The following is a 27,570-nucleotide window of genomic DNA, read 5'->3' as shown; positions in this document are numbered from 1 at the left end:
TGAAAATTCCAAAATCTTTGTCTTAGCAACTAAGCTTTTCTCATAATTACATTTTCAGTGTTTATTAATATACTGGGATGATTTATCAGCAGGGGATTATTATGTTCCTTTACAGTGGATCATACAGCATCATTAATTTTCCATTTGTGAAAAGGGACCACAGTATCATAAATTAGTCATGCAGCTTAACATGCTCATGAGTTGTTTTCTTCCCCAAATGCCTCCCACTGTCACTTCTTAGATTTAATGCAGTTTCCAATGTGGCCTTTTAATATTGTAAATGATTAACATTTCTCTTAAAATGAAACTTTGGATGTATGATGCTGGAAATGATTGCAAATTTGAAGTTCACAAGGAAAATTACCATGAACTTCAAAATTATTACCCAGTATATACTTTTGTTTCATCTCATAAAGTCAAACTGTTTCATATTTATTCCTAGGTTATGTATCACACTTATGCATTCATAGTTTCTCTGACATCTGCTCCCTTATCCATGCCACACACATATCTAGAGACCATTTTGAAGAGGTAGTTATGTCTATATTCTTCTTCCTAATATATTGATTTTAGCATACAAGTTCCCAAACTGTGGAAATAGTAAAAATACTGTTCTTAAAGTGGCATATCATTTCGTTTCTAATTAATCTCTTCTTTGTGTAAAGGTCTATGGTGAATAACTACTTAGAAGCCCTTCCCAAGCAGATGTGTGCCCAAATGCCTCAACTCAACTGGATGTGAGTATGCACTTAGCAGCTAATTTGTTATTCGCCCAGATTCAGGAAACTAGCCCTGAAGTTAATACACAATTACACAAAAAGCTCATCTCTGCTTTTCTTTCTAAAACTAAAATCTGATCGTGTCACTTCCTGGTTGAAACATCTTCTGGGAATCCCCACGGGTGTGAGGGTAAAGTTCAAGCCTCCCAGTTTAGCACCAGAGACCCGTTGTCCTCTATCCCTTACTCCACCTGGTCTCTTTACCAGCCCCTTCTCTTGTGCCTTCCTTTCAGATACACCAAACTACTGCTCCTTCAGTCAGTTCCCTGAACACATGTTGTTCCTTCAACTTGAAAGGTCTTGCTTCTTTATTCTCTGACATTTCCTTCAAAAGTCAATTTAAACATCACCTTCAGGAAGCCGTCTCTGACACACCCACCAGTTCAGTGGCTGCCTCTGTGCCCCGATTATGACAGGAGAGCCTCCACCACGTCTCCCCTCCTCCCACTGCACTGCTGTCTCAGGGCACTGTCATCATAGAACCATCTGTTTACCTGTTTATCCCCTACTGTTCAGTAAATTCTGTGATTTTATACCCAGCACAAGGATCAGCACATAATAGTGCTCAAAAAAAACTCTGTAAATGAACGTGCTAAACCATTTCCACTCCTTGGTAGCTTTCAACCAATACACATTTAAGCCATTCATTTGGTTTCACCACCACTACTACCATTCCACCATGTTCATATTCACGGTCTCCTGAGACAGGCAGGATTGGCACAGGAGCGACTTCCTGTCCTGGGAAAATGCCGGTTGTACTGTCCCCCCAGAACTCTCCCCATTGTCAAATCAGGGGACTCAATACCCATCATATGATAAAATTTTTGTACCTCAGCTTTGGATCCTCTCTGAACTAGCCTCACTTGTTACAACGCTATTAGATGACCTTGTGTTTATTTACTGACTTAAAAAAATTATTTACATACCTGTTATCAAAAGGCTTTTAAGGCAATGGGGGTCTCACGTAAGTGTGCTAAATGTTAAAAATGGGAGTGATGGGACTTCCCTGGCAGTCCAGTGGTTTAGACTCCATGCTCCCAATGCAGGGGGCACAGGTTTGATTCCTGGTCAGGGAACTAAGATCCCACATGCCGTGCAGAGCTGCCTTAAAAAAACAAAGGTGGGGGAGGGGGAATTGATCTGAAAAACATGAGAATAAAACTCATGAAGGATAGGTGGAAAATACTTAGAAACTAAGCAAGTACATCCACACAATGGGAAAGCAACAGGAAGGAGTAAAGTTAACAGAAAAATATCAGGCCTCCAGCCTGTACCCATCCCGTCCCCAAAATGGGCATCAGCAACGAGGAGGAGACCAGGAAGCAGCATCCAAGCCCTGGGTTCTGGGGACACTCGTTTTCACTCTAGGCTCCCACAGACACGAGGGAAAAAAGAGACACTCAGTGAAAAGATGTCGTTAGCAAGATTGGCTGACCGCAAATGAGAGCTGAGAGGTCAGACCCAAATCGCCCCAGTTCAAAGGCAGAAAAAACCCCGCCCTGGCCATGCTTCTCCTCCCTCACTTGCTATCAGCTAGGACTGTTGCTCACAGCTGCGAAGTGTTATGAGATGTAAAAACATTTTCCCTATTCTGCTGAACAATATTTGGACTTTCAAGGGACTACACTGTTTATTATTTGCAATTGCTGTATTTTAAGAGTGAAAAAAATAGTTGAGTTCCTGCAAGACCTCCAAGATGGCTTTAAAATAGGATTTTAAAGGCAATGACAAAGGAACTGGTGATATTAACGTGAACATGAGAAAGGTTCAGAGGCAGCAAAACAGCTATTGTCGTGTACGGGAAGCCTGTAGGAAGCCAACGGTAAACGGAATGAGGAGAGTTGGCAGAAGAGCCGATCCTCTTCTTCCTTGGCGCTGCTGGAAGCGGCCATGTCAGAGTGTTCCTGAGGTTGTTCCCTGACGATGTGGGTGCTGCTGTCATAAGGTTCACCTTGGCAGAACGTAGTCTCTCCACCAGCGCTTCTCCAACGTCAGCGTACAGTGCAAGCAACGCAAAGACTTAGGACAGACTGCTGGGCCTCAGTCCTAGGGTTTCTGATTCAGTGGGTCTGGGGTGGAGCCTGGAAATCTGCATTTTGACAAGTTCCCAGTTGATGCTGGGACCCGGGACCCTCGGAGCAGCACTGCACTCAGCATCCGCATCACGGAGGGAGGTAGAAAGAGCCGGCACTTTCCTTCACACAGCTTGGGACTCCCCATCCTGACTCTGGCATCCAGTATTTGGTAGACAGTTTGGCCTGAGTTTCTCCTGCAGCAAAATAGAGACACAAATATCTACCTGACCCTGGGGGAGGGGAGGGGAGAATATAGCAATCTACGATGCCACGACTAAGCGTCTAGGCATTAGATTCAGATGGATCTGAGTTAGAAGGTCAGTTCTACCCCTCAATAGCTGTGTGACCAGAAGAAAAGTAAATTTCCAAGATACTCGGATTCCTCCTATGTTAAATGGGAGGTAATAATGCCAACTTCGTAGGAGTGTGTATTATGCACTCAGAACAGTACCTGACACTATAAAAGCCCAATTAATGGGAGTTACTATTATTATAGTACAAATTTTATGCTAATTAATAGCATGGTATCTGGCACAGAGACACATTCACAAAATGGCGGGCTGCCCTTTCGCTCAATTTTATTAAGTTCTAACACTAATTAGAAGGGGAAAAAGATGCAGAATATTAATTATACTGACCCTGCAATAAGTAGGAGGAAAGCCTAAAACTTGGAATGAAGTAAAAATAAAGTTCAGAGCTGTTATATCACCAAAAACTGCCTTTAGACATATGATTTGTGCAAAAACATTAAAAATATGTTTCCTCCATGCCTTTTAGGGATTTGGAAGGCAATGGAATAAAATACCTTACGAATTCCACCTTTCTGTCGTGCAATTCACTCACAGTGCTGTAAGTATACAACGTAATTCAGTAAATGAGGGGAAACCCAGTAGCTTTGGAAATCGAAAGAAAATATTGGCAAGGAATTTTAAAGTATGTTTTGTTTACAGCCTTGGTCTGAAACTGAAGTACTAGAAAATGTACACATGGATCTATTGACTTGGATGGTAGGGCCAAGCCTTATGTTTAGCTGCCAACTATTTAAGCCTCCTTCTTTCTGAGGGCAATCATCGTTTCTGTGCACTCTCTCTGCTGAACCTAACCCTATGGTCAACAAGGAAATGAGATAATGTATGTGAAAGTGGTTACTGCTAATGACACTTATCACTTGATCTCTCTCTCTTTAAAGAAAACAAAATTTTATGCTAAAGAGAAGAGGCTCTAATGTATTCTGATTGGCCAAAGGTTCTGCCTGGTGATTCTGATTGCTGACTGTGTTTTTTATGGGGGCAGGAAGGCAGATGGATCGGTTAATTGGCACATTTGCACTGGTAAGCTTAAAAATACAAGAATGTGGTTTTGTTTTCATCATAGTTCCCCATATATAGTAAGTACTTAGTAATGTTTGTTGCTTGGATGGGTGGTTGGAAAAGAAAAATCAGAGCACATCCATTTGTAGTAATCGAACCACTTTTCTCCAACAGACTAAGAGATAAGGCTGTTGCCAGGTTGCATATTTATCAATCAGATTGAAGATTAGCATATTTAGTAAGAAAAGAGGCTGTCCCACATAGGAGATGCAAAGAGTTTATTCTTTGTCTCATGGATAGTGAGAGAGAACACTGGAAGATAAACAAATACCATCCGCGCCTCCTATTTGCCATACGCGGGCCTCTCACTGTTGTGGCCTCTCCCGTTGTGGAGCACAGGCTCCGGACGCGCAGGCTCAGCGGCCATGGCTCACGGGCCCAGCCGCTCCGCGGCATGTGAGATCTTCCCGGACCGGGGCACAAACCCGTGTCCCCTGCATCGGCAGGCGGACTCTCAACCACTGCGCCACCAGGGAAGCCCCCGCCTCCTATTTTATAACACCATGTAGCTTTTGAATCACCTTCATACTCATTATCTCATTTGTTTACACCCCTGTAAGGTAGTTAGCTGACGACCCCCTCTTTTTTGCCGTTTGTCCTGGAGGATTCCGTTTCTAGACAGAGGAAATGTAAAATCGCTGTTCCCCACCAAATTTAAAATTTGTTTGTGGCCCAGATGGTGTTGGTTCAAGCTTTGCTCTTTTTCTGGACGACTTCTTATAAGGAATGTGCCTTACCCAAAGATCCTCTCAAAGCCTTCACAGAACTATTAACAGGGTCCACATTTGACATCGCATATGTGTATGTTGGGAAAGAAACACTTTCTAAAGTAATCAGAATCCAAAGGAAGCGCAGCTCCGTAAACCACACTCAGCACCTCAGGTTCCTTACGGGAGCATGTCCTGGAGAGAGCCTATGGATACATCCTCTGTAAGAAACCCCTGCCTGTGTTCCACACCAGAACATGCCTTGCTTTGAGACTTCAAAGGTGGCTTATTAAATTACACGCGGATCAATGGCATCTCCCAATGAGAACTGATTACTACAGCAGACACAAATCAACAGTGCTGACTCTTACCATGTCTTACAGGTTTCTGCCTAGAAATCAAATTGATTTTGTTCCAGAGAAGACATTTTCTTCATTAAAAAATTTAGGAGAACTGTAAGTAGCGTTGTCTACTAGGAAAATATGATTTTGCTTCTTCAGGATTACAAATCTAAATGACTAGTGAGACTGCTTTTCATTAGTAGCAATCAAAATCCTGTGGACTACTGGATATTCAAAATCAATTAAGAAAACCAACATTATCCTAAAAGCAAATTAAAAATCAGACAGTGGGCTTAATATGGATTTAGCCTACTCTAATTTCTCTGCCCATTTTCTTTGACTGATTTCATACATATGTGTGTTTGGGAGTAAATGAGTTTTCCATGGCTCCTTAAGCTCAGGGATTCTCCTCTCTAATGTCTGGAGTACAATTAATTCTCAGTACATGCTTGCTGAATGAATAAATGACTGAAATAATATTAATCAATTATAACTAAACAAAAGAATGAACATGCTTATTATCCCTTAAGATATTATAACTTCCAGAGCAGATGACGCAAATAGAAATGTCTAGAAAGAGGCTCATTGCAAAATATTCAGAGAGCTCATGTACATTTTTCTGTTCAAATATATGTTGTGTAAATCTAAACCTTTTGAGAATCATCTGTCTTGCTATTAATTCATCGCTACCCGCGAAATGGTGTATCATTGGCATTTAAAACTGTCTGTTACATTACAAATAGTGGTGATTAGGGTAGAGATCTCCTCTTCCTGATCTGAAGTCTATTCTTAATCACCTTCTCCCCCATTCTTTATACCTTGCTTTGAAATCCAGAAAGGACTGTGAAAAGTAGTTCAATAAGAGGAACTTGAAAACAATTCACAAATAATTAAGATAATTTAATCTAATGAATGAGTATCATAAACCAAATCCACAAATATTTAAGTGCCTATAATGTGCAAAGCACCGCATTAGAACTAAAATATTATCATTCTATGGCAAACAATTAAAGACAGCTCACTCAGAAGACCGCTCACTGCTTTCTCACAGGAGCAGTCCTGATCAGACCTTGGAGGATGGATACAGATTTGGGTTACGGGGGTGGAATGGAGGAGTAGCCCAGGACAAACAGGAGTGTGTTTTTATACAAACTAAAGGAGACAGTGGTATGGAGTCCACATTCTGAACATTTTCCTAATCCTCTTCTTATACTACACTTAGGCAAAGCCAACCCCCTGCCCCCGCCAAAAGAAAGAGCCTAAATAAGAGACACTGCCTTTCTTCTTTTAGGACCACCAATAATTCATTCCAATCCAGATAGCACCAGTATGATAGAAGAAATTCAGAACCCAGTAGAATTAACTTGAACAAGGCATTTACGTTTCTTAAGTTTACAAAAATGTTAGATAATTTTACCGTGCCTTTTTGACCACAAACCCCTCTGGAGAGGAATAAGCACTTAGATGAGGCCACTCAGATCCTTTTCGCACAGAAGACTGTACTTTATTTTTCAGGGTAACACTTTGCAGGACGTTCTCCAGGTGTACAAGGTCATCGGCATCTTGTTTTGTTGTCACTCTCCCTCTGATCTGTGCACACCCGTGGCTTTCTTCTGCGCCATGACCCACTTGTGCTCCTTGCATCCGGAGCACCAGATCAGAACACCAGCTGGCAGGCTGTCTACACTTGGATGTCATGACAGTCCCTCAAAATCTATTTGTTTAAGTTAATTTGCAGATGACCCTTACCCCACAGCCAGCTTCTTCCCCTAGGCTTGCCTGTCTTGGTGGAATCTGCATTCTTTCTGGCAGCCTGGCTAGAAGACTGTTCCCTTTCCTTCTAACTCTCTTTACACTTGATGTCCTATCAGACCGTAAACCCTGCCAGTGCCTCCTTCAACCCATATCAGCTCTCACCCGGTCCAGGGTCACAGCCTCCTGCCAGGTCTCCCTCCTCTGAATCTCTGGCATTTCATCCTATCTTTCATTCTTCGAACAGAATTATCATCCCATAACCCAGGGCATATTTTCCCACTGTCCTGTTTAACATTCTCCTTCCTTGTTGCCTGCCATAAAGCAGAGTCCTTGACATAATTCTCAAATGTTAACGTTCAGAAGAATCACAAGGAATGCTGGCTTTAAATGCATGTTACCAGGCTCCCTTCCAGAGATTCGGGTGTGATAGTTCTGGAGTGGCACCAGGAAAGTGCTCTTATTATAAGCATCTTCCTTGTTTCCGATGCCTGAACTGTACTCTGGGAAATACTGCCTTGGAATGCATTCATGGCCGTCCCATTTTTGTCTCCAGGCTCTTTTCCAGGCTCACCTCCTCTACATCTCCCCATCCTTTCTATCCTCCACCCACGTTGGACGACTTGCTGACTCCTGGAGATGTCACTGACTTCCAAGCATCTGTTTCTCTGGTCCTGCGTAATCCTCACTTGAAAATCTGCTCTTCTTTGACTCCACCTATAAAAATCATCAAACTTTGCTCAAACGCTTCCTGATTTCCCAGGCCAAGTTTGATGATTCCTTCCTCTGTTTTTCCTCTGTACTTGTGTAATAACACTTGTTTCATTCTTTTGTTTCATAATCTAGTTGTTCACTCTAACTAAGCTTTTTTAGAGAAAGAACTAAGTCATAGTTATTTGTCGCTCCCATATATCCATCAGGAGCACCAAAAAATCAAAAATAGATAAGATCTTTTGTTTGACTCCTAGGCGATTTCACATCTGTTTCACTTTTAACATCTTTTCTGGCTCAGAGGATATTTTGGACCCTTCAAGATTCCTGATTCCTTCTTATCCTGACAAATCTCTTTTTCCCATTCTGTAGGGACACTGCCCTGCAATTCTTTCTGGATTGGACAGCCCTATTATATTTAGATCTCAATTCTCAATTTCTTCTAAAAAAGAAGTACCATATAAAAGTAGACTAAAAATATGTGAACTTATCCATTCAAGATCATCTGGGCAGATGTTATGTGGTCAAAACTCTCTTAGTTGGAATGCACAATGAGTGGAGACATAGGTCTTGATCTCAGAAAGCTTCTAATGTAGTTGGATAAACAAGATATCACATGCATGAACCGAATATGAATCACAGAAACAATGAATGGTTGAAGGTACAAAGAGTACCTAAAACAGAGAGAATTAATCAAAGTAGACATTGAAGCCATGTTGGGAGTGTGTTGGGGAGGGGCTGAGAGGAAACTCCAGATGGGAACTGGATGAGCAAAATGTCACCTGTCTGAAAGCGATGGAAAACATATCCATTTGGCTGACTCACATGACTTTGTTGGGTAACAAGCTATCAGGTTGGTTAAATTGGATTGTATCTTCTGTTACATCAGATGGGATGATGACAGTTGTGAGAAGTGATAACTATGTCATTTATTTCCAATGTAATGGCTTTGGGTTTTCACTGTCACCAACAGGGACCTGTCTAGCAATATGATAATGGAGCTACCACCCCACATTTTCAAAGACCTGAAGCTTCTTCAAAAACTGTAAGTCCTTCTTCCCACTGTCATCAGATTTAAATGGCAACATCTTGAGTTTCGAAAATAATAATATCCTCATGCTTCTTTCCTCCTCCCTTCTAATGGTGCAAAAGGAATCTGTCGTCCAATCCTCTTCTGTATCTCCACAAGAACCAGTTTGAAAGTCTTAAACAGCTTCAGTCTCTGTAAGTCAAGTGTAACCATATGTTGATTATAATTTTAGTGTGTGTGTTTACCTAGGACCACATTTATTTTTAAACAGGTATTTGACACACAGGAGGGCTTTTAATTTGAGCATGCATCCTCAGACAGTTGTTAATATCATGATTACCATCAAGTATGTACCGAATGACAACAAAATCTCATTTTTTACCATTCAGTGTGTGTCAACACCATTTCTGTGTTTGAAGCTACATATAGCTCCTTCCTGAAAACAGGATTCATATGGAAAAATCTCCTACAGTTTTCACAAAGAATTAAATTTGCAATAGTTTTGTTACTAAGCAGTCGGTAAAAAAAAATAGCAAATTATATAAGACTTCTCTATTTTTTCACTTTTCCCCTTTCTTCTTTCCTACAACAGTCTACTTATAGCAATCCTCAGAGCATGCTTTTTACTTTTCAATCAGTAAAGAAAATATTATCCCATAAATATGAACATTCAGACAATTAATATTGTTTAGTATTTTAAAATTTCAAGCATACTAGATTTTAAATGGTGCCAAGAACTCTGCCAGTTGTTCTTTGAACCGCATCAGTTCCTCTCCCATGAATAGCCATTGTTGGTTAAAGTTTGGTTTTTTTTTCCCCACAGAGTGCATATTACTTTACCTCATCCCAGCCCAAAGCCTTTCTTCATTTAATTCCAAAGACCAATCCTTAATATCGCTTTTTATTCTTGCTAAATAGTGTTCTGTTGGAAATTAATACAAGATTTAGATTCTCAATAGATATTAGTGAACATCCAATGATGAAAAAGACTTGGTTCCTGCTCTCAAGAAGCCAGAAGATGTGGACAAAATGATCTTCCCTTCACTCACTACGTACTGAATTCCGAAAGGCAAAGTATCAAGTTACACATCGCGCCTTTCTGAAAAGTCAAAGTAGTAACTATTTACCCCATACTTCCCTTTCTTCATTTCTTTTCTTTCTTTAATGTCTCATTTTCTTTTCTCTAAAGATTGATTTACACATTTATTTTACAAACATTTATTAGCCACCAACTTAATCATAGCACTGTCTTGGGCACTCAGTATATAGTCGCCTCTGCTCTTTTGAAAACCACAGACTATTCATCAAATAATCACATACTCCATGTAATGGTAAAATTGTGATAAGTTCAGGAGAAGCTAGAGAGCAAAAGAAAGAAGGGGGGGCGCGGAATCCTTTAAAAAGGACTCCAGAGTTTCCTGCAGGAGGGGCCCTGTGATGATTCAGTGGTAGAATTGTTTCCTAAGTCTCATTTCTGACCACCAAGGTCCTCTATAAAGGACTCAGTATGCAAAGGAAAACTCAGAACCTTGTCCAGAAATCCTTATTCAGATTTGCCCAAAAGAAGCTGAGTGAGAATCAAACATCTTTCAAAATAAGCCATTAAAAAGCAAAAGATTAAAAAGATTATCCTCTTTCCGTCTATGTTTCCAGAGAACATGGCAGACTCCCTTAATTCATGCCATCCTGAAGTGTCTTCTAAGAATCCATATTTGAAGAAGCTTCTGGATAAATGAAGAGTGTTAGGGGTTATCATTGGAGCCCTGTGTGGACATTTTATGGGGTTGGAGGAATTACAGGAATTGTGCTTCCCACTGTTGTCTTAGAAAATGATTGTCCTGAATCGGAGTTCCTTTGATTATTGCTTCCATGGTTTTCTACCTTGAAGATACATAGGCCAGGAAGAAATTACTGTATTTAAATCCAGATTCTGACAAAACTCAGGCTGAAAATATCAAGTCCTGCCTGAAACCCTCTAACTCATATTTCGTGCTTTATAAAATCAAACTACAGAGCCAGTTTCACAATCATACAAATCACAACTGTCATTTTTAAATCAAAGAAATGAATGAACGTGTTTTATTAGAAGGTGGTTCTGCATATGAAAGTGATAAATCAGCTCCAAGTTACCGGAGGCATAAATAGAAATGGCAGTTTTCTAAGACAGTTTATTGTAAAATTTTCATCCTAATTTGAATTTATAACAAGATTTTAAAGCATAGTTTTTAAGATTGACAAAGAATACAATGATTTAAAAGTTAAATCCTAAAAACATGAAGCCTATTGTGCATATTTTCCAGAGACCTGGAAAGGATAGAGATTCCAAGTATAAACACACAAATGTTTCAGCCCATGAAGAATCTTTCTCACATGTATGTATGTATGAAAGAATGGGGAAAAAAGTATGGTGAAATGTTGCCGATGTTCTCTTTTAAACTGTCTGATGTATCACTGCAATGTGGGTTTTTTAAGTTAATTAATTAATTTATTTATTTTGGGCTGCATTGGGTCTTTATCGCTGCACGTGGGCTTTCTCTAGTTGTGGCGAGTGGGAGCTACTCATTGTTGCGGTGGCTTCTCGTTGCGGAGCACGGACTCTAGGCGTGTAGGCATCAGTAGTTATAGCATGCGGGCTCAGTAGTTGTGGTGCACGGGCTTAGTTGCTCTGCGGCATGTGGGATCTTCCCGGACCAGGGCTCGAACCTGTGTCCCCTGCCTTGGCAGGTGGATTCTTAACCACTGCGCCACCAGGGAAGCCCCTGCAATGTGTTTCTATGCAAGAAAAGTCTTTTTATTGAGAACTTTTTAATTTTGTCACCTTTGGTCCCTGTTCAAATAGAGCTCAATATTATGATGTGCTGATATGAATGATACTTCTCTCTGGAAACATGCTGTTTATCCAGTTGAGGCCCAATAAGAGATTAGGGTACCAGAATGCCACATATGACACAAGATGAGGTCACTGGCTCATGATACTCAGGAGATCTGGAAACATTAATTCACCTCACATGAGTGAGCAGTCAGCTACTCTAAGTTTTGAGCCCTTAAGAGGAAAGGTGCTATATAAATTCCAGGTGTTGTTTCTGTTACTGAGTGCACTGCAGAACGGAGGTAATTAATCTTTATAGTAGTTCTGATAAGTCACATTAATATATTTGGCTAAAGTGCACTGTGTAAGTTGTCTTAATATAGGAGTTTATGACATGATCATTTCTTTATCAACTGTGTAATCTAATGTGTTCATGACTTCAAAAATCAACCATTGTTATCCACAACAATAGGGAGGATTCGATGTAAGATATCAAGTTGGGATCAGCAAGGGGCTGAAATGGTTGGTGTGAAGGTGACCTTTTGGGAGAACATTTTGTTTATGTCTATGCAGTGGGTGTGATTACCCAAAGACAAGTATTTGATGTATATCCACATGGTTTTCATAACTTCTCTTTCTGTGGCTCTAGTAAATATTTCATGAGGCTATCATTTCCTTGCTGCAGGCAGAATGTGAAGTCTCCTTAGAACAGAGAAATTCAACCTTTGTAGAACTTGATGGAGAAGCTGCTGCTTTAAATATGAACCGCAGGTTGAGGTCAAGAAGGACCCAACAATTAACAGGAAATGTGTGAACTTAGTTACTTCCCTACTAAGTGACCTAGCAATTCTTCTTTCATCTTCCTTGCCCATCATTTATTGAAACACGTCCACCTGCCAACCAGTGCCCTGGTCCCAGTGGGAGGAGAGGTTGGACCACCGTAGGCTACTTGAGGGCAGGGATAGCCTTCAATATCTCTGTGTGACATACCCAGCTCTAAACCATGCATCATTCATTTGCCATCTAACAAGTATTTGTTGAGTACTTCCCTCATGCCAGGGAGAACACAGGGATGAATGGGAGAGAGAAGTGTCTGCCTCACGGAGCTTCCATTTAGCTTTGGGAACCAGAAAGTAAACTAGTTAACAAATTAATCATTAAGAAATGCTGGGAAGAAAAGTATAGCAAGATAAAGGGAAGGAAGGAGGATGTAGGTAGTTCACCTACAAGTCAGAGATGTGACAGTCAGGCAGCCCTGAGTGGAAGGAGACAATTCTTCCTGGAAGATTCTTCCAGCAAGAGAGAAAAGCAAAAGCACTGCAGTGAGAAGGGGGTGAGCCTGGCTTGTTTCGAGAATTAGAAGGGAGCTGACGTGTCTGGGTGGAGTGAGCACGGACGGGAAGCGCTGTGGCGGATCAGGGTAGCCAGGGGTCCAATCATGGGAGGCCTGGAAGCCGGGGCAAAGTAAAGCTTTCTTTTTTTGTTTCAAATTTTCTTCTACTTTTTTTGTTTCAAATTTTCTTCAGCCCAACAGGAATGTTTTTAGTGAGCTACTTCGTGGGTCCCTTATATCCCAAACTGAAGCCCCTGAATGTTTGCTAAAGATCAATTTAACAATGACAATCTACTTTTTTGTAATACCCTGGACAATCACCCAATGTGATGGGGAAAAGTAGAGTCCTGGAGATTTCCCATGCTCATGTCCTCCCCTGACTCACCTCAGACAAGCCACAGCAGATACCTATGTTCTTTAGGTTCTTCACCTTTAAAGGAAGAACACTGCCTAGAGTAATGTAATATTTAATGAAGAACTCTGTAATTACATAATCACTACTAAACAAAAATAACCAAGCCTAGGGGCTTCCCTGGTGGCGCAGTGGTTGAGAGTCCGCCCGCCGATGCAGGGGACACGGGTTCGTGCCCCGGTCCGGGAAGATCCCACATGCCGCGGAGCGGCTGGGCCCGTGAGCCATGGCCGCTGAGCCTGCGCGTCCGGAGCCTGTGCTCCGCAAGGGAGAGGCCACAACAGTGAGAGGCCCGCGTACCGCAAATAAAATAAAATAAAATAACCAAGCCTAGTGAAGCCACATACCTAACACAGCTGCAGCCCCAATAGGACTGCAACTGTCGTTTCTGTGTCATTGCTGTAAAGTGACTCTTTTTTCCCTTTGACTTTAGTTATTTCAAAAACTTTCGATACTGCTCCTATGCTTCCCATGTCCGAATATGTATGCCCTTGACTGACGGCATTTCTTCATTTGAGGACCTCTTGGCTAACAATATCCTCAGAATATTTGTCTGGGTTATAGCTTTCATAACCTGCTTTGGAAATCTTTTTGTCATTGGCATGAGATCTTTCATTAAAGCTGAAAACATGACCCATGCTACGTCCATCAAAATCCTTTGTTGTAAGTATGTTTCCTATATAAATGAATTAAGGATGTCTTCGGAGAGCTGTGCTCTAGATTATATTGGCATTCAGCAGATGGCGTTTAATATGAATTATATATGAATTATATATGCTGAATTTTTTAAAGTATGAAGGTACTATTGTTCTCTTTGGCTACTCTTTTCTGGATTGCATGAATCTGCAGTGAGTTATGTCTTCAAAATGGGGTAACAGGGAGCCGATGAGTTAAGGGATGGATTATAGAGGACAGGTTGTGGGTTGCACAACTATGTTTTGTTTAACCTTCAATTGCAATAGCATCCATGCTCCTCAAGCCCAGAAAATTATTCCTTTTATTAACTATGTTAGTAATATCTTTTACTGTTTAAAACCTAGACCCCCCCATTCCCCTGCAAATTATCTCCCCACCACCATTTTTTTCAAAATTATAAAACAAAGGTGCAGTGTAGTACTTTAGAAACAGTACAACTTTTGAAGCCCATTGGCTTCTAGGCACTATTGTAGGTTTTCCAGTAGTTCATTTAATACAGGAAGAAGGAAGCAGACCTAAATCAGAAAACTAAGACGGAGATGCTGGAACTACCAACATACATTCTATGACTCTTCAATAGGTGCGGACTGCCTGATGGGTGTTTATTTGTTCTTCGTTGGCTTCTTTGATCTAAAATACCGCGGGCAGTATCAGAAGTACGCGTTGCTGTGGATGGAGAGCTTACAGTGCCGCCTCCTGGGCTTCCTGGCCATGCTGTCCACCGAGGTCTCCGTCCTCTTGCTGACGTACTTGACTTTGGAGAAGTTCCTGGCCGTCGTCTTTCCCTTCAGTAACATCCGTCCTGGAAAACGGCAGACCTCGGTCATCCTCATTGGCATCTGGATTGTGGGATTTTTAATAGCTGTGATTCCATTTTGGAAGGAGGATTATTTTGGAAACTTTTATGGAAAAAATGGAGTATGTTTCCCACTTTATTATGACCAAACAGAAGATATTGGAAGCAAAGGGTATTCTCTTGGAATTTTCCTAGGTAAATTATATTTTTCATTTCCTGGACAAACGTTATTTTTGTAGCAATACCATGGATTTCAGTAAAGCCATAGTTCTCCGTTTCAGAAAGTAAATAAATATAGTCAAGACTGTTTCCTTTTTTAAAGAAAAGTCCTTGCTGTGTATTTATAGGAGGTTTTATTAAATTTTTTATTATAGAGATTTAGTGTGGAAAGCAAACACATACTGTCAGGATCTCTGAATGATCTTTTTATTATCTGTAAGACCCTTTGATTTCATGTTCATACAAAGTGGCAATGAGCTGGAGGAATTCTAGTTCACTGCCTTGTCCTGTGACGCTACCAAGTTATTTGAACTCATTTTTTTACAGTATAGATATGAGCTAAATAAATAATAATAAAATTCTTGAAACTGACTAGCAGGAGATTATCTGAATGGAAATACCAGGAAGGTTTATTACCTTTTGTAAATGCAGTTCCAAAGTCAGCAACGGAAGGGTGCTTAATAAAACTCCTTGCTTTTTAGTTTTCTTAATTCTCCCTAATTAAAGAGGGAGAATTAAGGGTTTTAGAAAAGAAAACGCTACCTTTTCTATTACAAATGAATGAGAAGTTTAGCCCTTAAAGATTAAAAAGACTTTTAAAATTGTCTAGTAGGTATCTCTCTTGCTTAAAACTAAGGCCATTCCCATGTCCCCTCTTTAACTGGGGCAGTATTATCATTTTGATTCTCCCTTCTCATCTTGTCCCCTCAACTAAGAAGTCAATAAGCTCCATCATCCTTTCTTTTTTTTAATATTCGTTACCTTTTTTTAAATTAATTTATTTATTTTTGGGTGTTCGTTGCTGTGCGCGGGCTTTCTCTCACTGTGGTGAGCGGGGGCTACTCTTTGTTGCGGTGCGCAGGCTTCTCATTGCGGTGGCTTCTCTTGTCGTGGAGCACAGGCTCTAGGCGCGCGGGCTCAATAGTTGTGGCTCGCGGGCTCTGGAGTACAGGCTCAGTAGTTGTGGTGCATGGGCTTAGTTGCTCTGTGGCATGTGGGATCTTCCCGGACCAGGGATTGAAGCTGTGTCCCCTGCATTGGCAGGCAGGTTCTTAACCAGTGCGCCACCAGAGAAGTCCTCATCCTTTCTTTTTCATCAAATATTTTTCCCTCAAAATACACCTTTGCCTTCTCTTTCTTCCAGTCTCTACCTACTGCTGTCACCTTTGCTTAAAGCCTTATGACCTCTGCCCTGAATTATTACATTAGCCCTCACTGGTCTTTTGGCTTCTGGGGTCTTCTCTTTCCTACTTATCTGTTCACTACCTGAGTACCAAAAGGACTGAGTATCTTCTGCTCAGAGACTTTCAGGAACTCCCTACAACCAAGGTCAATTTTAAATTAGTCACTTAAAGCCCATCACAAAATAGTCCTAACCACCCCTCCCAGCTATTCTCCATCTATTCCTTCTCTTCTTCCTTTGAAAAAGAAAACACTTTATTTGCACCATTTTAATAATACTCCTCACATAAACCCTATTTGACAGCCATTTTTTCGTGGCTATGGCACACCTACAATGTTGTAAGCCATTCCTGGCATAGGTGCACTTCGTGGAAACCCTCTCTCCCTCACACACACATATGCACACACACTACTGTACATTCATTGGTTCAGACAGGATTTATTAAGCACCTCCTATAGGCCAGGCACTATTTTGGGAACTGGAGAAAAAACAGATTGGCCCCACAGATCTGCAGCCAGAAAGAAGGATGAAGACAAGGAAACACGTCCTCATGTCACAAGCTGACAGATGCCACGAAGGAGGAGTACAGGATGTTCTAGGAGCCCCAGATCTGAGGATCAGGGAAGACATCCCAGTAGAAATGAATCCAAACGGAGGCCCAGAGGATGAGGACACATTAGCCAAGTGAAGGCAGAGGTCGTGTTCCAGGAGCTAGAGCCCCACAGCCAGGGAAAAGGCCCAGATAAAGGGCAAAAGAACTATCATCTATTGAGATGATCATATGGTTTTTCTCCTTCAATTTGTTAATATGGTGTATCACATTGATTGATTTGCATATACTGAAGAATCCTTGCATTCCTGGGATAAACCCCACTTGATCATGCTGTACAATCCTTTTAATGTGCTGTTGGATTCTGTTTGCTAGTATTTTGTTGAGGATTTTTGTATCTATGTTCATCAGTGATATTCGCCTGTAGTTTTCTTTCTTTGTGACATCTCTGTCTGGTTTTGGTTTCAGGGTGATGATGGCCTCGTAGAATGAGTTTGGGAGTGTACCTCCCTCTGCTATATTTTGGAAGAGTTTGAGAAGGATAGGTGACAATTCTTCTCTAAATGTTTGATAGAATTCGCCTGTGAAGCCATCCGGTCCTGGGCTTTTGTTTTTTAGAAGATTTTTAATTACAGTTTCAATTTCAGTGCTTGTGATTGGTCTGTTCATATTTTCTATTTCTTCCTGGTTCAGTCTTGGAAGGTTGTGCATTTCTAAGAATTTGTCCATTTCTTCCAGGTTGCCCATTTTATTGGCATAGAGTTGCTTGTAGTAATCATCATGATCCTTTGTATTTCTGCAGTGTCAGTTGTTACTTCTCCTTTTCCATTTCTAATTCTATTGATTTGAGTCTTCTCCCTTTTTTCTTGATGAGTCTGGCTAATCGTTTATCAATTTTGTTTATCTTCTCAAAGAACCAGCTTTTAGTTTTACTGATCCTTGCTATCATTTCCTTCATTTCTTTTTCATTTATTTCTGATCTGATCTTTATGATTTCTTTCCTTCTGCTAACGTTGGTTTTTTTTTGTTCTTCTTTCTCTAATTGCTTTAGGTGTAAGGTTAGGTTTTTTATTTGAAATGTTTCTTGTTTCTTGAGGTAGGATTGTATTGCTGTAAACTTCCCTCTTAGAACTGCTTTTGCTGCATCCCAAAGGTTTTGGGTGGTCCTGTTTTCATTGTAATTTGTTTCTAGGTATTTTTTGACTTGCTCTTTGATTTCTTCAGTGATCTCTTGGTTACTTAGTAGTGTATTGTTTAGCCTCCATATAATTGTATTTTTTACAGATTTTTTCCTGTAATTGATATCTAGTCTCATAGTGTTGTGGTCAGAAAAGATACTTGGTATGATTTCAATTTTCTTAAATTTACCAAGGCTTGATTTGTGACACAAGATATGATGTCTCCTGGAGAACGTTCCATGAGCACTTGAGAAGAAGGTGTATTCTGTTGTTTTTGGATGGAATGTCCTATAAATATCAATTAAGTCCATCTTTTCTAATGTATCATTTAAAGCTTGTATTTCCTTATTTATATTCATTTTGGATGATCTGTTCATTGGTTAAAGTGGGGTGTTAAAGTCCCCTACTATGAATGTGTTACTGTCGATTTCCCCTTTTATGGCTGTTAGTATTTGCCTTATGTATTGAGGTGCTCCTATGTTGGGTGCATAAATATTTACAATTGTTATATCTTCTTCTTGGATCGATCCCTTGATCATTAGGTAGTGTCCTTCTTTGTCTTTTCTAATAGTTTTTATTTTAAAGTCTATTTTGTCTGATATGAGAATTGCTACTCCAGCTTTCTTCTGATTTCCATTTGCATGGAATACCTTTTTCCATCCCCTCACTTTCAGTCTGTATGTGTCCCTAGGTCTGAAGTGGGTCTCTTTTAGACAGCATATATATGGCTCTTGTTTTTGTATCCATTCAGCTAGTCTGTGTCTTTTCATGGGAGCATTTAATCCATTTACATTTAAGATAATTATCAATATGTATGTTCCTATTACCATTTTCTTAATTGTTTTGGGTTTGTTATTGTAGGTCGTTTCCTTCTCCTGTGGTTCCTGCCTAGAGAAGTTCCTTTAGCATTTGTTGTAAAGCTGGTTTGGTGGTGCTGAATTCTCTTAGCTTTTGCTTGTCTGTAAAGGTTTTAATTTCTCCATCAAATCTGAATGAGATCCTTGCTGGGTAGAGTAATCTTGGTTGTAGGTTTTTCTCCTTCATCACTTTAAATATGTCTTGCCAGTCCCTTCTGGCTTGCAGAGTTTCTGCTGAAAGATCAACTGTTAACCTTATGGGGATTCCCTTGTGTGTTATTTGTTGTTTTTCCCTTGCTGCTTTTAATATTTTTTCTTTGTATTTAATTTTTGATAGTTTGATTAATATGTGTCTTGGCATTTCTCCTTGGATTTATCAGGTATGGGACTCTCTGTGCTTCCTGGACTTGATTAACTATTTCCTTTCCCATATTAGGGAAATTTTCAACTATTATCTCTTCAGATATTTTCTCAGTACCTTTCTTTTTCTCTTCTTCTTCTGGGACCCCGATAATTCGAATGTTGGTGCATTTAATGTTGTCCCAGAGGTCTCTGAGACTGTCCTCAGTTCTTTTCATTCTTTTTTCTTTATTCTGCTCTGCAGTAGTTATTTCCACTATTTTATCTTCCAGGTCCATTATCCATTCTTCTGCCTCAGTTATTCTGCTATTGATCCCTTCTAGAGAATTTTAAATTTCATTTATTGTGTTGTTCATCATTGTCTGTTTGTTCTTTGTTTCTTCTAGGTCCTTGTTAACTGTTTCTTGCATTTTGTCCATTCTATTACCAAGATTTCGGATCACCCTTACTATCATTATTCTGAATTCTTTTTCAGGTAGACTGGCTATTTCCTCTTCATTTGTTAGGTCTGGTGGGTTTCTGCCTTGCTCCTTCATCTACTGTGTGTTTCTCTGTCTTTTCATTTTGCTTATCTTACTGTGTTTGGGGTCTCCTTTTCACAGGCTGCAGGTTCGTAGTTCCCATTGTTTTTGGTGTCTGTCCCCAGTGGCTAAGGTTGGTTCAGTGGGTTGTGTAGGCTTTCTGGTGGAGGGGACTTGTGCCTGTGTTCTGGTGGATGAGGCTGGATCTTGTCTTTCTGGTGGGAAGGTCCATGTCTGGTGGTGTGTTTTGGGGTGTCTGTGGCCTTATTATGATTTTAGGCAGCCTCTCTGCTAATGGGTGGGGTTGTGTTCCTGTCTTGCTAGTTGTTTGACATCGGGTATCCAGCACTGTAGCTTGCTGGTCATTGAGTGAAGCTGGGTCTTGGCATTGAGATGGAGATCTCTGGGAGATTTTCACCGTTTGATATTACGTGTAGCTGGGAGGTCTCTTGTGGACCAGTGTCCTGAACTTGGCTCTCCCACCTCAGAGGCACAGCCCTGACGCCTGGCTGGAGCACCAAGAGCCTGTCCTCCACACGGCTCAGAATAAAAGGGAGAAAAAATAGAAAGCAATAGAGAAAGAAGATAAAATAAAGTAAAATAATATAAAATAAAGTTATTAAAAGAAAAAATAATTATTAAGAAAAAAAAATTTTTAAGTAATAAAAAGAAAACACACACACACAAAACGGACAGACAGAACCCTAGGACAAATGGTAAAAGCAAAGCTATAAAGACAAAATCACACACAGAAGCATACACATACACACTCACAAAAAGAGAAAAAGGAAAAAAATATATATATATATCTTTGCTCCCAAAGTCCACCTCCTCAATTTGGGATGATTCGTTGTCTATTCAGGTATTCCACCGATGCAGGTACATCAAGTTGATTGTGGAGGTTTAATCCGCTGCTCCTGAGGCTGCTGGGAGAGATTTCCCTTTCTCTTCTTTGTTCACACAGCTCCCAGGGGCTCAGGTTTGGATTTGGCCCCGTCCCTGCCTGCAGGTCATCTGAGGGCATCTGTTCCCCGCTCAGACGGGACGGGGTTAAAGGAGCAGCTGATTCGGGGGCTCTGGCTCACTCAGGCCGGGGGGAGGGAGGGGTATGGATGCGGGGCGAGCCTGCGGCGGCAGAGGCCGGCGAGACGTTGCACCAGCCTGAGGCACACCATGCGTTCTGCCGGGGAAGTTGTCCCTGGGTCATGGGACCCTGGCAGTGGCGGGTTGCACAGGCTCACAGGAGGGGAGTTGTGGAGAGTGACCTGTGCTTGCACACATGATTCTTGGTGGCTGCAGCAGCAGCCTTAGTGTCTCATGCCCGTCTCTGGGGTCTGCGCTGAAGCCGCGGCTCGCTCCCGTCTCTGGAGCTCGTTTAGGCGGTGCTCTGAATCCCGTCTCCTCGCGCACCCCGACACAATGGCCTCTTGCCTCTTCGGCAGGTCCAGGCTTTGTCCCAGACTCCCTCCCAGCTAGCCGTGGTGCACTAGCCCCCTTCAGGCTGTGTTCACGCCGCCAACCCCAGTCCTCTCCCTGCGATCTGACCTCCAAAGCCCGAGCCTCAGCTCTCAGCCCCGCCCGCGCCGTCAGGTGAGCAGACAAGCCTCTCGGGCTGGTGAGTGCTGGTCGGCCCCGATCCTCTGTGCGGGAATGTCTCCACTTTGCCCTCCGCACCCCTCTTGCTATGCTCTCCGCGGCTCCGAAGCTTCCCCCCTCTGCCTCCCGCAGTCTCCACCCCCGAAGGGGCTTCCTAGTGTGTGGAAACCTTTCCTCCTTCACGGCTCCCTCCCACTGGTGCAGGTCCCGTCCCTATTCTTTTGTCTCTGTTTTTTCCTTTTTCTTTTGCCCTACCCAGGTACGTGGGGGAGTTTCTTGCCTTTTGGGAGGTCTGAGGTCTTCTGCCAGCGTTCAGTAGGTGTTCTGTAGGAGTTGTTCCACGTGTAGATGTATTTCTGCTGTATCTGTGGGGAGGAAGGTGATCTCCGCATCTTACTCTTCAGCCGTCTTGAAGCTCCTCCCTTATTTTATTCTTAACTAAACTTTTTGACAATAGGCCTGAGATAAATTAATTTTGTGAAATTCTATTTATATGAATATATAATGAGATTCCATGGAATATGAAATCTTTTGGATAAAAACAATGGAACACCTTGAATTTGTAGAATTTTTCCCTAGACTTCACCAGTCTTACATACAGTCTAATCAGATGAACATTTTTTAAATAACTTTGAAATTATATGGAAATTTTATGTTCACTATAAGGAATAAGATGATCAGTTTTAGGATTTTTATGATAGCAAGAATATAACAGAGCAACAAAGAAGTCAGCATTATACGATAATGATAAGTGAGAATCTTCTGAACATATTTGACCCTAAAAGAGTAATTTATGTAGTTGAATTTTTAGTTTTTCTGTTATTCCTTGTTTTTCTAAAACAAGTCTCAAAGGTTCTGAATTTTAGTTTAGATTACTGTGGGCAATCTGAAGAAAAAATAAAAATGTATTTTAGTCCTATGTGTTATTTTTTGAAAACCAAAAATCATAAAAAATAATGTTTCTGAGGCTGTTGTCTTCTTGATATTCCAAGGATATCTTTTTCATATTTATAAGTTAAAGGGATAGGGGCGTATTGATTTCTTGAGCTGTGCATGTGATTACAGTAATCCCTTAAGGTTTGAATTTGCAGAGAACTAAAAATGAAATAGCTGTTTTCCTGCTTTAAAAAAGCTAAAATTTACCTCATGATATACGTAGATCTGAATTTCAAAGTCTACAATTCTTGGAAAAGTGTTTATGTATTTAAAATATCTTTTTGATCTGGCAAACCCAGTTTTTTTAACTTGTTCCAGTTTACAGCCTTGGATTCAGGGTTTTAGCTGATTTACCACTGGGCTTATAACAAGAATGCTTCCTGGAAGTACAGGGGAGGGGAAGAGGCACCATATTGAACATCTAAGTAGCACAGTATTTCTACTGTTGATTTATACACCTGAGATGTTAAGAGGTGTGCTTTTCCCAACAGGTGTGAATTTGCTGGCTTTTCTCATCATTGTGTTTTCCTATACTATTATGTTCTGTTCCATTCAAAAAACTGCCTTGCAGACTTCAGAAGTGAGGAATAACACTGGAAGAGAGGCGGCCGTCGCAAACCGTTTCTTTTTTATAGTGTTCTCTGATGCCATCTGCTGGATTCCTGTATTTGTAATTAAAATCCTTTCCCTCTTCCGGGTGGAAATACCAGGTCAGTCCCTTCTGTTATTCCCAAGTACGTTGTGCTTTCTTATGCCCTTTGTTTGACGAGGCGAGAATACAGTCTGTCACATATAGTAAGTTCTCCATAAATACCTACAACTTGAATACAAAGGTTTAGGATTTCCTAAGTGTTTTATAATCAGTATTCTAAGATAGGAGCCGAGTAATGGTGCAACCCGGACAAGAATAACAAAAACACAGGAGACAGAGGAAAACTAAGTCTTAGTGTCTTGCTTCCACTTGGCCTACGTAGTGATGCTTCACCAAGAGTACCTAAAACAACACAAAATATACATGTCCAGGTTCCACCCTGGGCCTCTGAATTTAGTCTGTAGGGGCCAAGGCCTCTACATGGGTGTTTTGTGATTCTAAGGTGCACACCCCTGATTAAGAACCACCGGTCTATTTCATGGCCCTAGCCACGTGGTTGTCACGCTGTGCCCTGTGGAGGTCTAATGTTCCATGAAAGTGCCTATCTAAAAGGCCACACCCCTACTTCAACCAGAGAAAATCACCTTTCATTAGTTAGGATTTTGCTTGAAGGCCTTTCTGGGACCTAGAAATTGTAGCCATCCTAGGGTCCACCCAGGGCTTTTGCCCAGCCCTCAGGGAAACAAACTTTGGGATCATCTTCAACTCACTTTTTCAGCCTATTGCAAATCTATTTGGAGTGTTCCTCCAGGGCAGGAATTGTCTTCTTCATCTTGGTAGAAGATGTTTTCAGGATTTGTACCAGAGGAACATCTTTAACAGTCATCTTATTTTATTCTTAACTAAACTTTCTGACAATAGGCCTAAGATAAATCGATTTTGTGAAATTCTATTTGTATGACTTTATCATGAGATTCCATGGAATATGAAATCTTTTGGATAAAAACAAAAGAAGTGTCGAGCATGGTGTTGACACATCAGAAGCCCTTATAAAAGAGTGATGAATGTACAAGTAACAAACACCTGCAACTATTTATGTCCCTCTGCCTTGCCAAATGCTTCACTGCAAAATGACATACAACATTTGCAGCATCCCCTTAACCTATGAGCTTAGTCCCACAACAAGGTTTTCTGATAGCAGGGGTAGTAATCATTATTGTTGGAGAGAGTCTAAGACATTTTAGATCATGATATGGAACTAGAACAGGAAAAAAAAACATGAAAATGTTGTTGGGCCACACATTGGTCTTTCTCTACATTTATAGTTCAGTCCTTTGAGGTTTGTCTTGAATACCTCAGTGCACCTAGGAGAGAAGTCTTTACCACACTTGACTAAGCCCCTGCTCGCTTGCCCAACTCCCCATGGTGTTGTAGAAATTGCTACATTCATGGACCTAAATGGCCACTGTCCCCACCCTCCAAGAACTCTGGGGTCTGCTCCATCATGGTAGGTCACTGAGAGTACATGGGTTCAGCCCCAAAGATAAGCTGGCTTCAGCCCTCCCATTTCAGGACTTACCTGCTAACCTTACATCAGTGAGTCATCCTGAGACAAACAGGAAGTCTCATTCCTGATCACAACCTCCTTTCGGGACACAACAGACAAAAAACAACTGTTTTTCTTCAGTCACAAACTGTTCATATCTAATTTTTTTTAAATTAAGGACAGATAATATAGTAATATAAAACTTCATTTAATAAATCTAAGGTATGCTAAATACAAACGTATTTCTTCCGTATTCCTTCCAGTTAAAAAGAAATAAGGAAAAGAAAGAGAAGACGGGGTGGAAAAGAGGAAAGGCAAACATAGAAAAAGGAGAAGGGAGAGATCAAAGGGAAGGAGGAAAGGGCAGATAAAGTCAAAGACGTGGAAAAGTAAACCGGAGGAAGAACAGACGGGATGTAGGGAACAGAGCAGGGCTAAGAGAAGAACAAGCAACAGTGTCTGAAGGATAAGAAATTTACAGGATGGGAAGGGAAGGAGGGGGTCACAAAGGAGAGGGGGAGAGGAAGGATGCTAGGCTTATGTCCAGCTCTCACCTGAGATGGCAGTTCTCAGACTTTTGAAGATGGGGGAGGAGACAGCAGAGTGTGGTGGGACTGGAGAACCCCAGGTTCTGAAAATGGTTGTCCGCAGAGCCGGCCCAGTTCACTGACTTCAGTCATGTAAGTTATCGTCAGCCCCTTTCACAGATAAGGCAGTTGAGGTCTGAGGAGCTTAGGGGATTTGCCCACAGTCACACAGCTAAGAAGTGTGTAACCCTGGGAGCAGGCTCTGTTTAAGGGAGAAAATAGATTTCATCCTAACCAAGCAACTGATGTACCGTCGGCCCTCCATAGCCCTGCGTTCCAAATCCATGCATTCAACCAACTGCAGACGGAAAATATTGGAAACAAATTTCCAGAGAGTTCCAAAAAGCACAACTTTAATTTGCCTTGTGCTGGCAAATAGCATTTACATTGTATTTACAACTCTTTACATGGCTGTACCTTGTATTAGGTGAAGTAATCTAGGGATGATGTAAAGTATACGGGGGGATGTGCATAGGTTATATGCAAATACTATGCCATTTTATTTAACGGACTTGAGAACCTGTGGATTTCGGTGTCTGTGGAGCTCCTGGAACCACTTCCATGGTGGATACTGAGGGACAACTGAATTCAGAAAGGACACTGCCATCCAAAATTTCTCCTCACTTTTTCTGGCATATTTCCCTTAATATTCTATTAGCCTTTGTAAGCCTTCACACAGAAGGAATTCGTTGAGTTTGGAGATATATTCTTTTTTGCTCTTCAAATCTTCTGACTGCACTCTGAATATAGCAGCGGGGATATGAGGGCGGGGCAGGAAGACCTTCAGGACTGAAATTCAGACCAAGGTCAGAGCTGACTCTGAACCAGAACCTTCTAGTTCTGGACACTGTCCTATTGATTATGAATTATTTCCTCATTTTCTTATTTTTCTATAAGAAAGGGCAATGAAAACAAGAAGAATACATTATGTATCAATTTATAGTGTATGAAGTGTTTTCACATATCTCCTCCCACGTTGTTTCGTAACAACGTGCGAAGTCGTTTCTGAAACTCAGAAAAGTCGGTGGTAGGACCTTGAATTCGTAGCTCCCGTGCTCTTCCAGCAGAGAGCTTTTCCATGAGGTGAGAGAGGACATAAACGAGCCACGTAGCTGTCTCAAAAGTAGCTTTGACGATAAAATGTTATGTGTCTTGTGTCTATGAAAACCTCAGCTTTCTTTCACACTTCGTTTCCTTCTCAGAAACAATCACTTCCTGGGTCGTCATTTTTTTCCTCCCAGTAAACAGTGCCTTGAACCCAATCCTCTACACTCTCACAACCAGCTTTTTCAAAGACAAGTTGAAACAGCTGCTGCACAAACATCAGAGGAAATCGATTTTCAGAACTAAAAAAAAAAGTTTGTCTACATCCATCGTGTGGGCCGATGACTCGTCTTCAGTGAAACTTGGGGTTTTGAACAAAATAAACCTCGAGGAGAATATAGTGAAACCAGCTTCCTAGTACTGGTTTTGGAGCACTGGACTTTCAATGGACTACCTAAAAAAGCACAGCATTTGGAAGATGACATCTGCAGTCCTTTTCATCTTTACCAACGGCGACCCTTTCTGCACAGACAGCACGGCAGGATGATGTCAGGCACTGCATTCCGGTGGCAGCTGTACTGTTTATCAGCTGGGCTGAGAACTGTACCTGAGAGTTCTCCTCACCGACATGCCTGAAATGCACAAGTGAAGCCACAAATAGTAGGCTGATAAGCAGTTGTTCTCTAGCTCGTCAACGCGGCCAACCTACCAGTGGATGCCCACACGTTGGCGCTGCATGGTCTGTTTTTAAACTGAATTGTGCTGTCCATAAAATAAAAACAGTCACGACATCTAGCGCTAGCGTGGCGGGAATAGCATAAGCCTAACATCTCTCTCCTTGCTTTTTCAACGTCAAATGAAATCCTCAGCATCCTGCTGAACTGATAGCGAAGGATTTCCGAGATGTCCACCCACCTCAAGTCCTGCCCTATGGAGGCCCGTGGATTAGCGGCTTTGAAAGCAGAACTTCATACAAGGTTCGAAGTCGAACATATGACCAGAGAGGCACGCTGACCATTTGCCTAGTACCATTCACCTTTTCAGCTTCTTTTTAATGTGAGAAGAACTGAGCTCTCAAAATATTTTTCTTAAGGTTGCCCATGCCATAAAGGAAAATTGGGCACTCCAACTGCCAAAAACTACATTTTAATATGTTTTAAAGTATAATTTCTTAAGAGCGGTATCCCTGTTGCTGGCAAGTTCTGCCATCATAGAACACACAGATAAGAAGGGTTAAGGGGGATTTAAGAACACTGGACTCAGATCAATTCCTGTTGTTTTTAACCAAAAGGCTGGTAAGTTTGGATTTGTTTTTTGAAAATAAAAAGTAGTTGTGAAGTCCTGGACATGTTTTTATATGGAAAGTTTATATGTCAAAAAAAAAAAGAATCAGGTAAATAAAATTATATTTTGCATTTGTCTATACATTATTTTAAATTCAATAAAGACCACAGATAGGGCTTATTGACCGTTACCCATGTTTTTCTTGGTAGAGAATATAACTAGGAAACAAACACAGCACCGCAGTTAACAAGACACCTCTTTACACTTTTCTTTCTCTTCCCCCCTCTTTCAAAGCATGAAGCAGTA

General features: G+C 41.2%; 1 protein-coding gene across 1 annotated transcript in view; it reads left to right on the top strand.

Moving 5' to 3' along the window:
• RXFP2 (relaxin family peptide receptor 2) overlaps positions 1-27,249 on the top strand; it is a 46,292-nt gene extending 19,043 nt beyond the window's left edge. Inside the window, exons 9-18 of the mRNA XM_049701141.1 lie at positions 666-737; positions 3,632-3,703; positions 5,315-5,386; positions 8,709-8,780; positions 8,888-8,959; positions 11,066-11,137; positions 13,753-13,982; positions 14,596-15,006; positions 22,703-22,921; positions 26,139-27,249. Coding sequence (XP_049557098.1) covers positions 666-737; positions 3,632-3,703; positions 5,315-5,386; positions 8,709-8,780; positions 8,888-8,959; positions 11,066-11,137; positions 13,753-13,982; positions 14,596-15,006; positions 22,703-22,921; positions 26,139-26,398 — 1,552 coding nt within the window. The 3' untranslated portion in view covers positions 26,399-27,249. The remainder of the gene's footprint in view (positions 1-665; positions 738-3,631; positions 3,704-5,314; positions 5,387-8,708; positions 8,781-8,887; positions 8,960-11,065; positions 11,138-13,752; positions 13,983-14,595; positions 15,007-22,702; positions 22,922-26,138) is intronic.
• Positions 27,250-27,570: the final 321 nt, after the last annotated feature.

This window comes from Orcinus orca, chromosome 18 (genome assembly GCF_937001465.1).
Source record: "Orcinus orca chromosome 18, mOrcOrc1.1, whole genome shotgun sequence".
NCBI lineage: Eukaryota > Metazoa > Chordata > Mammalia > Artiodactyla > Delphinidae > Orcinus > Orcinus orca.
This window is presented reverse-complemented; position numbering and strand designations above follow the sequence as displayed.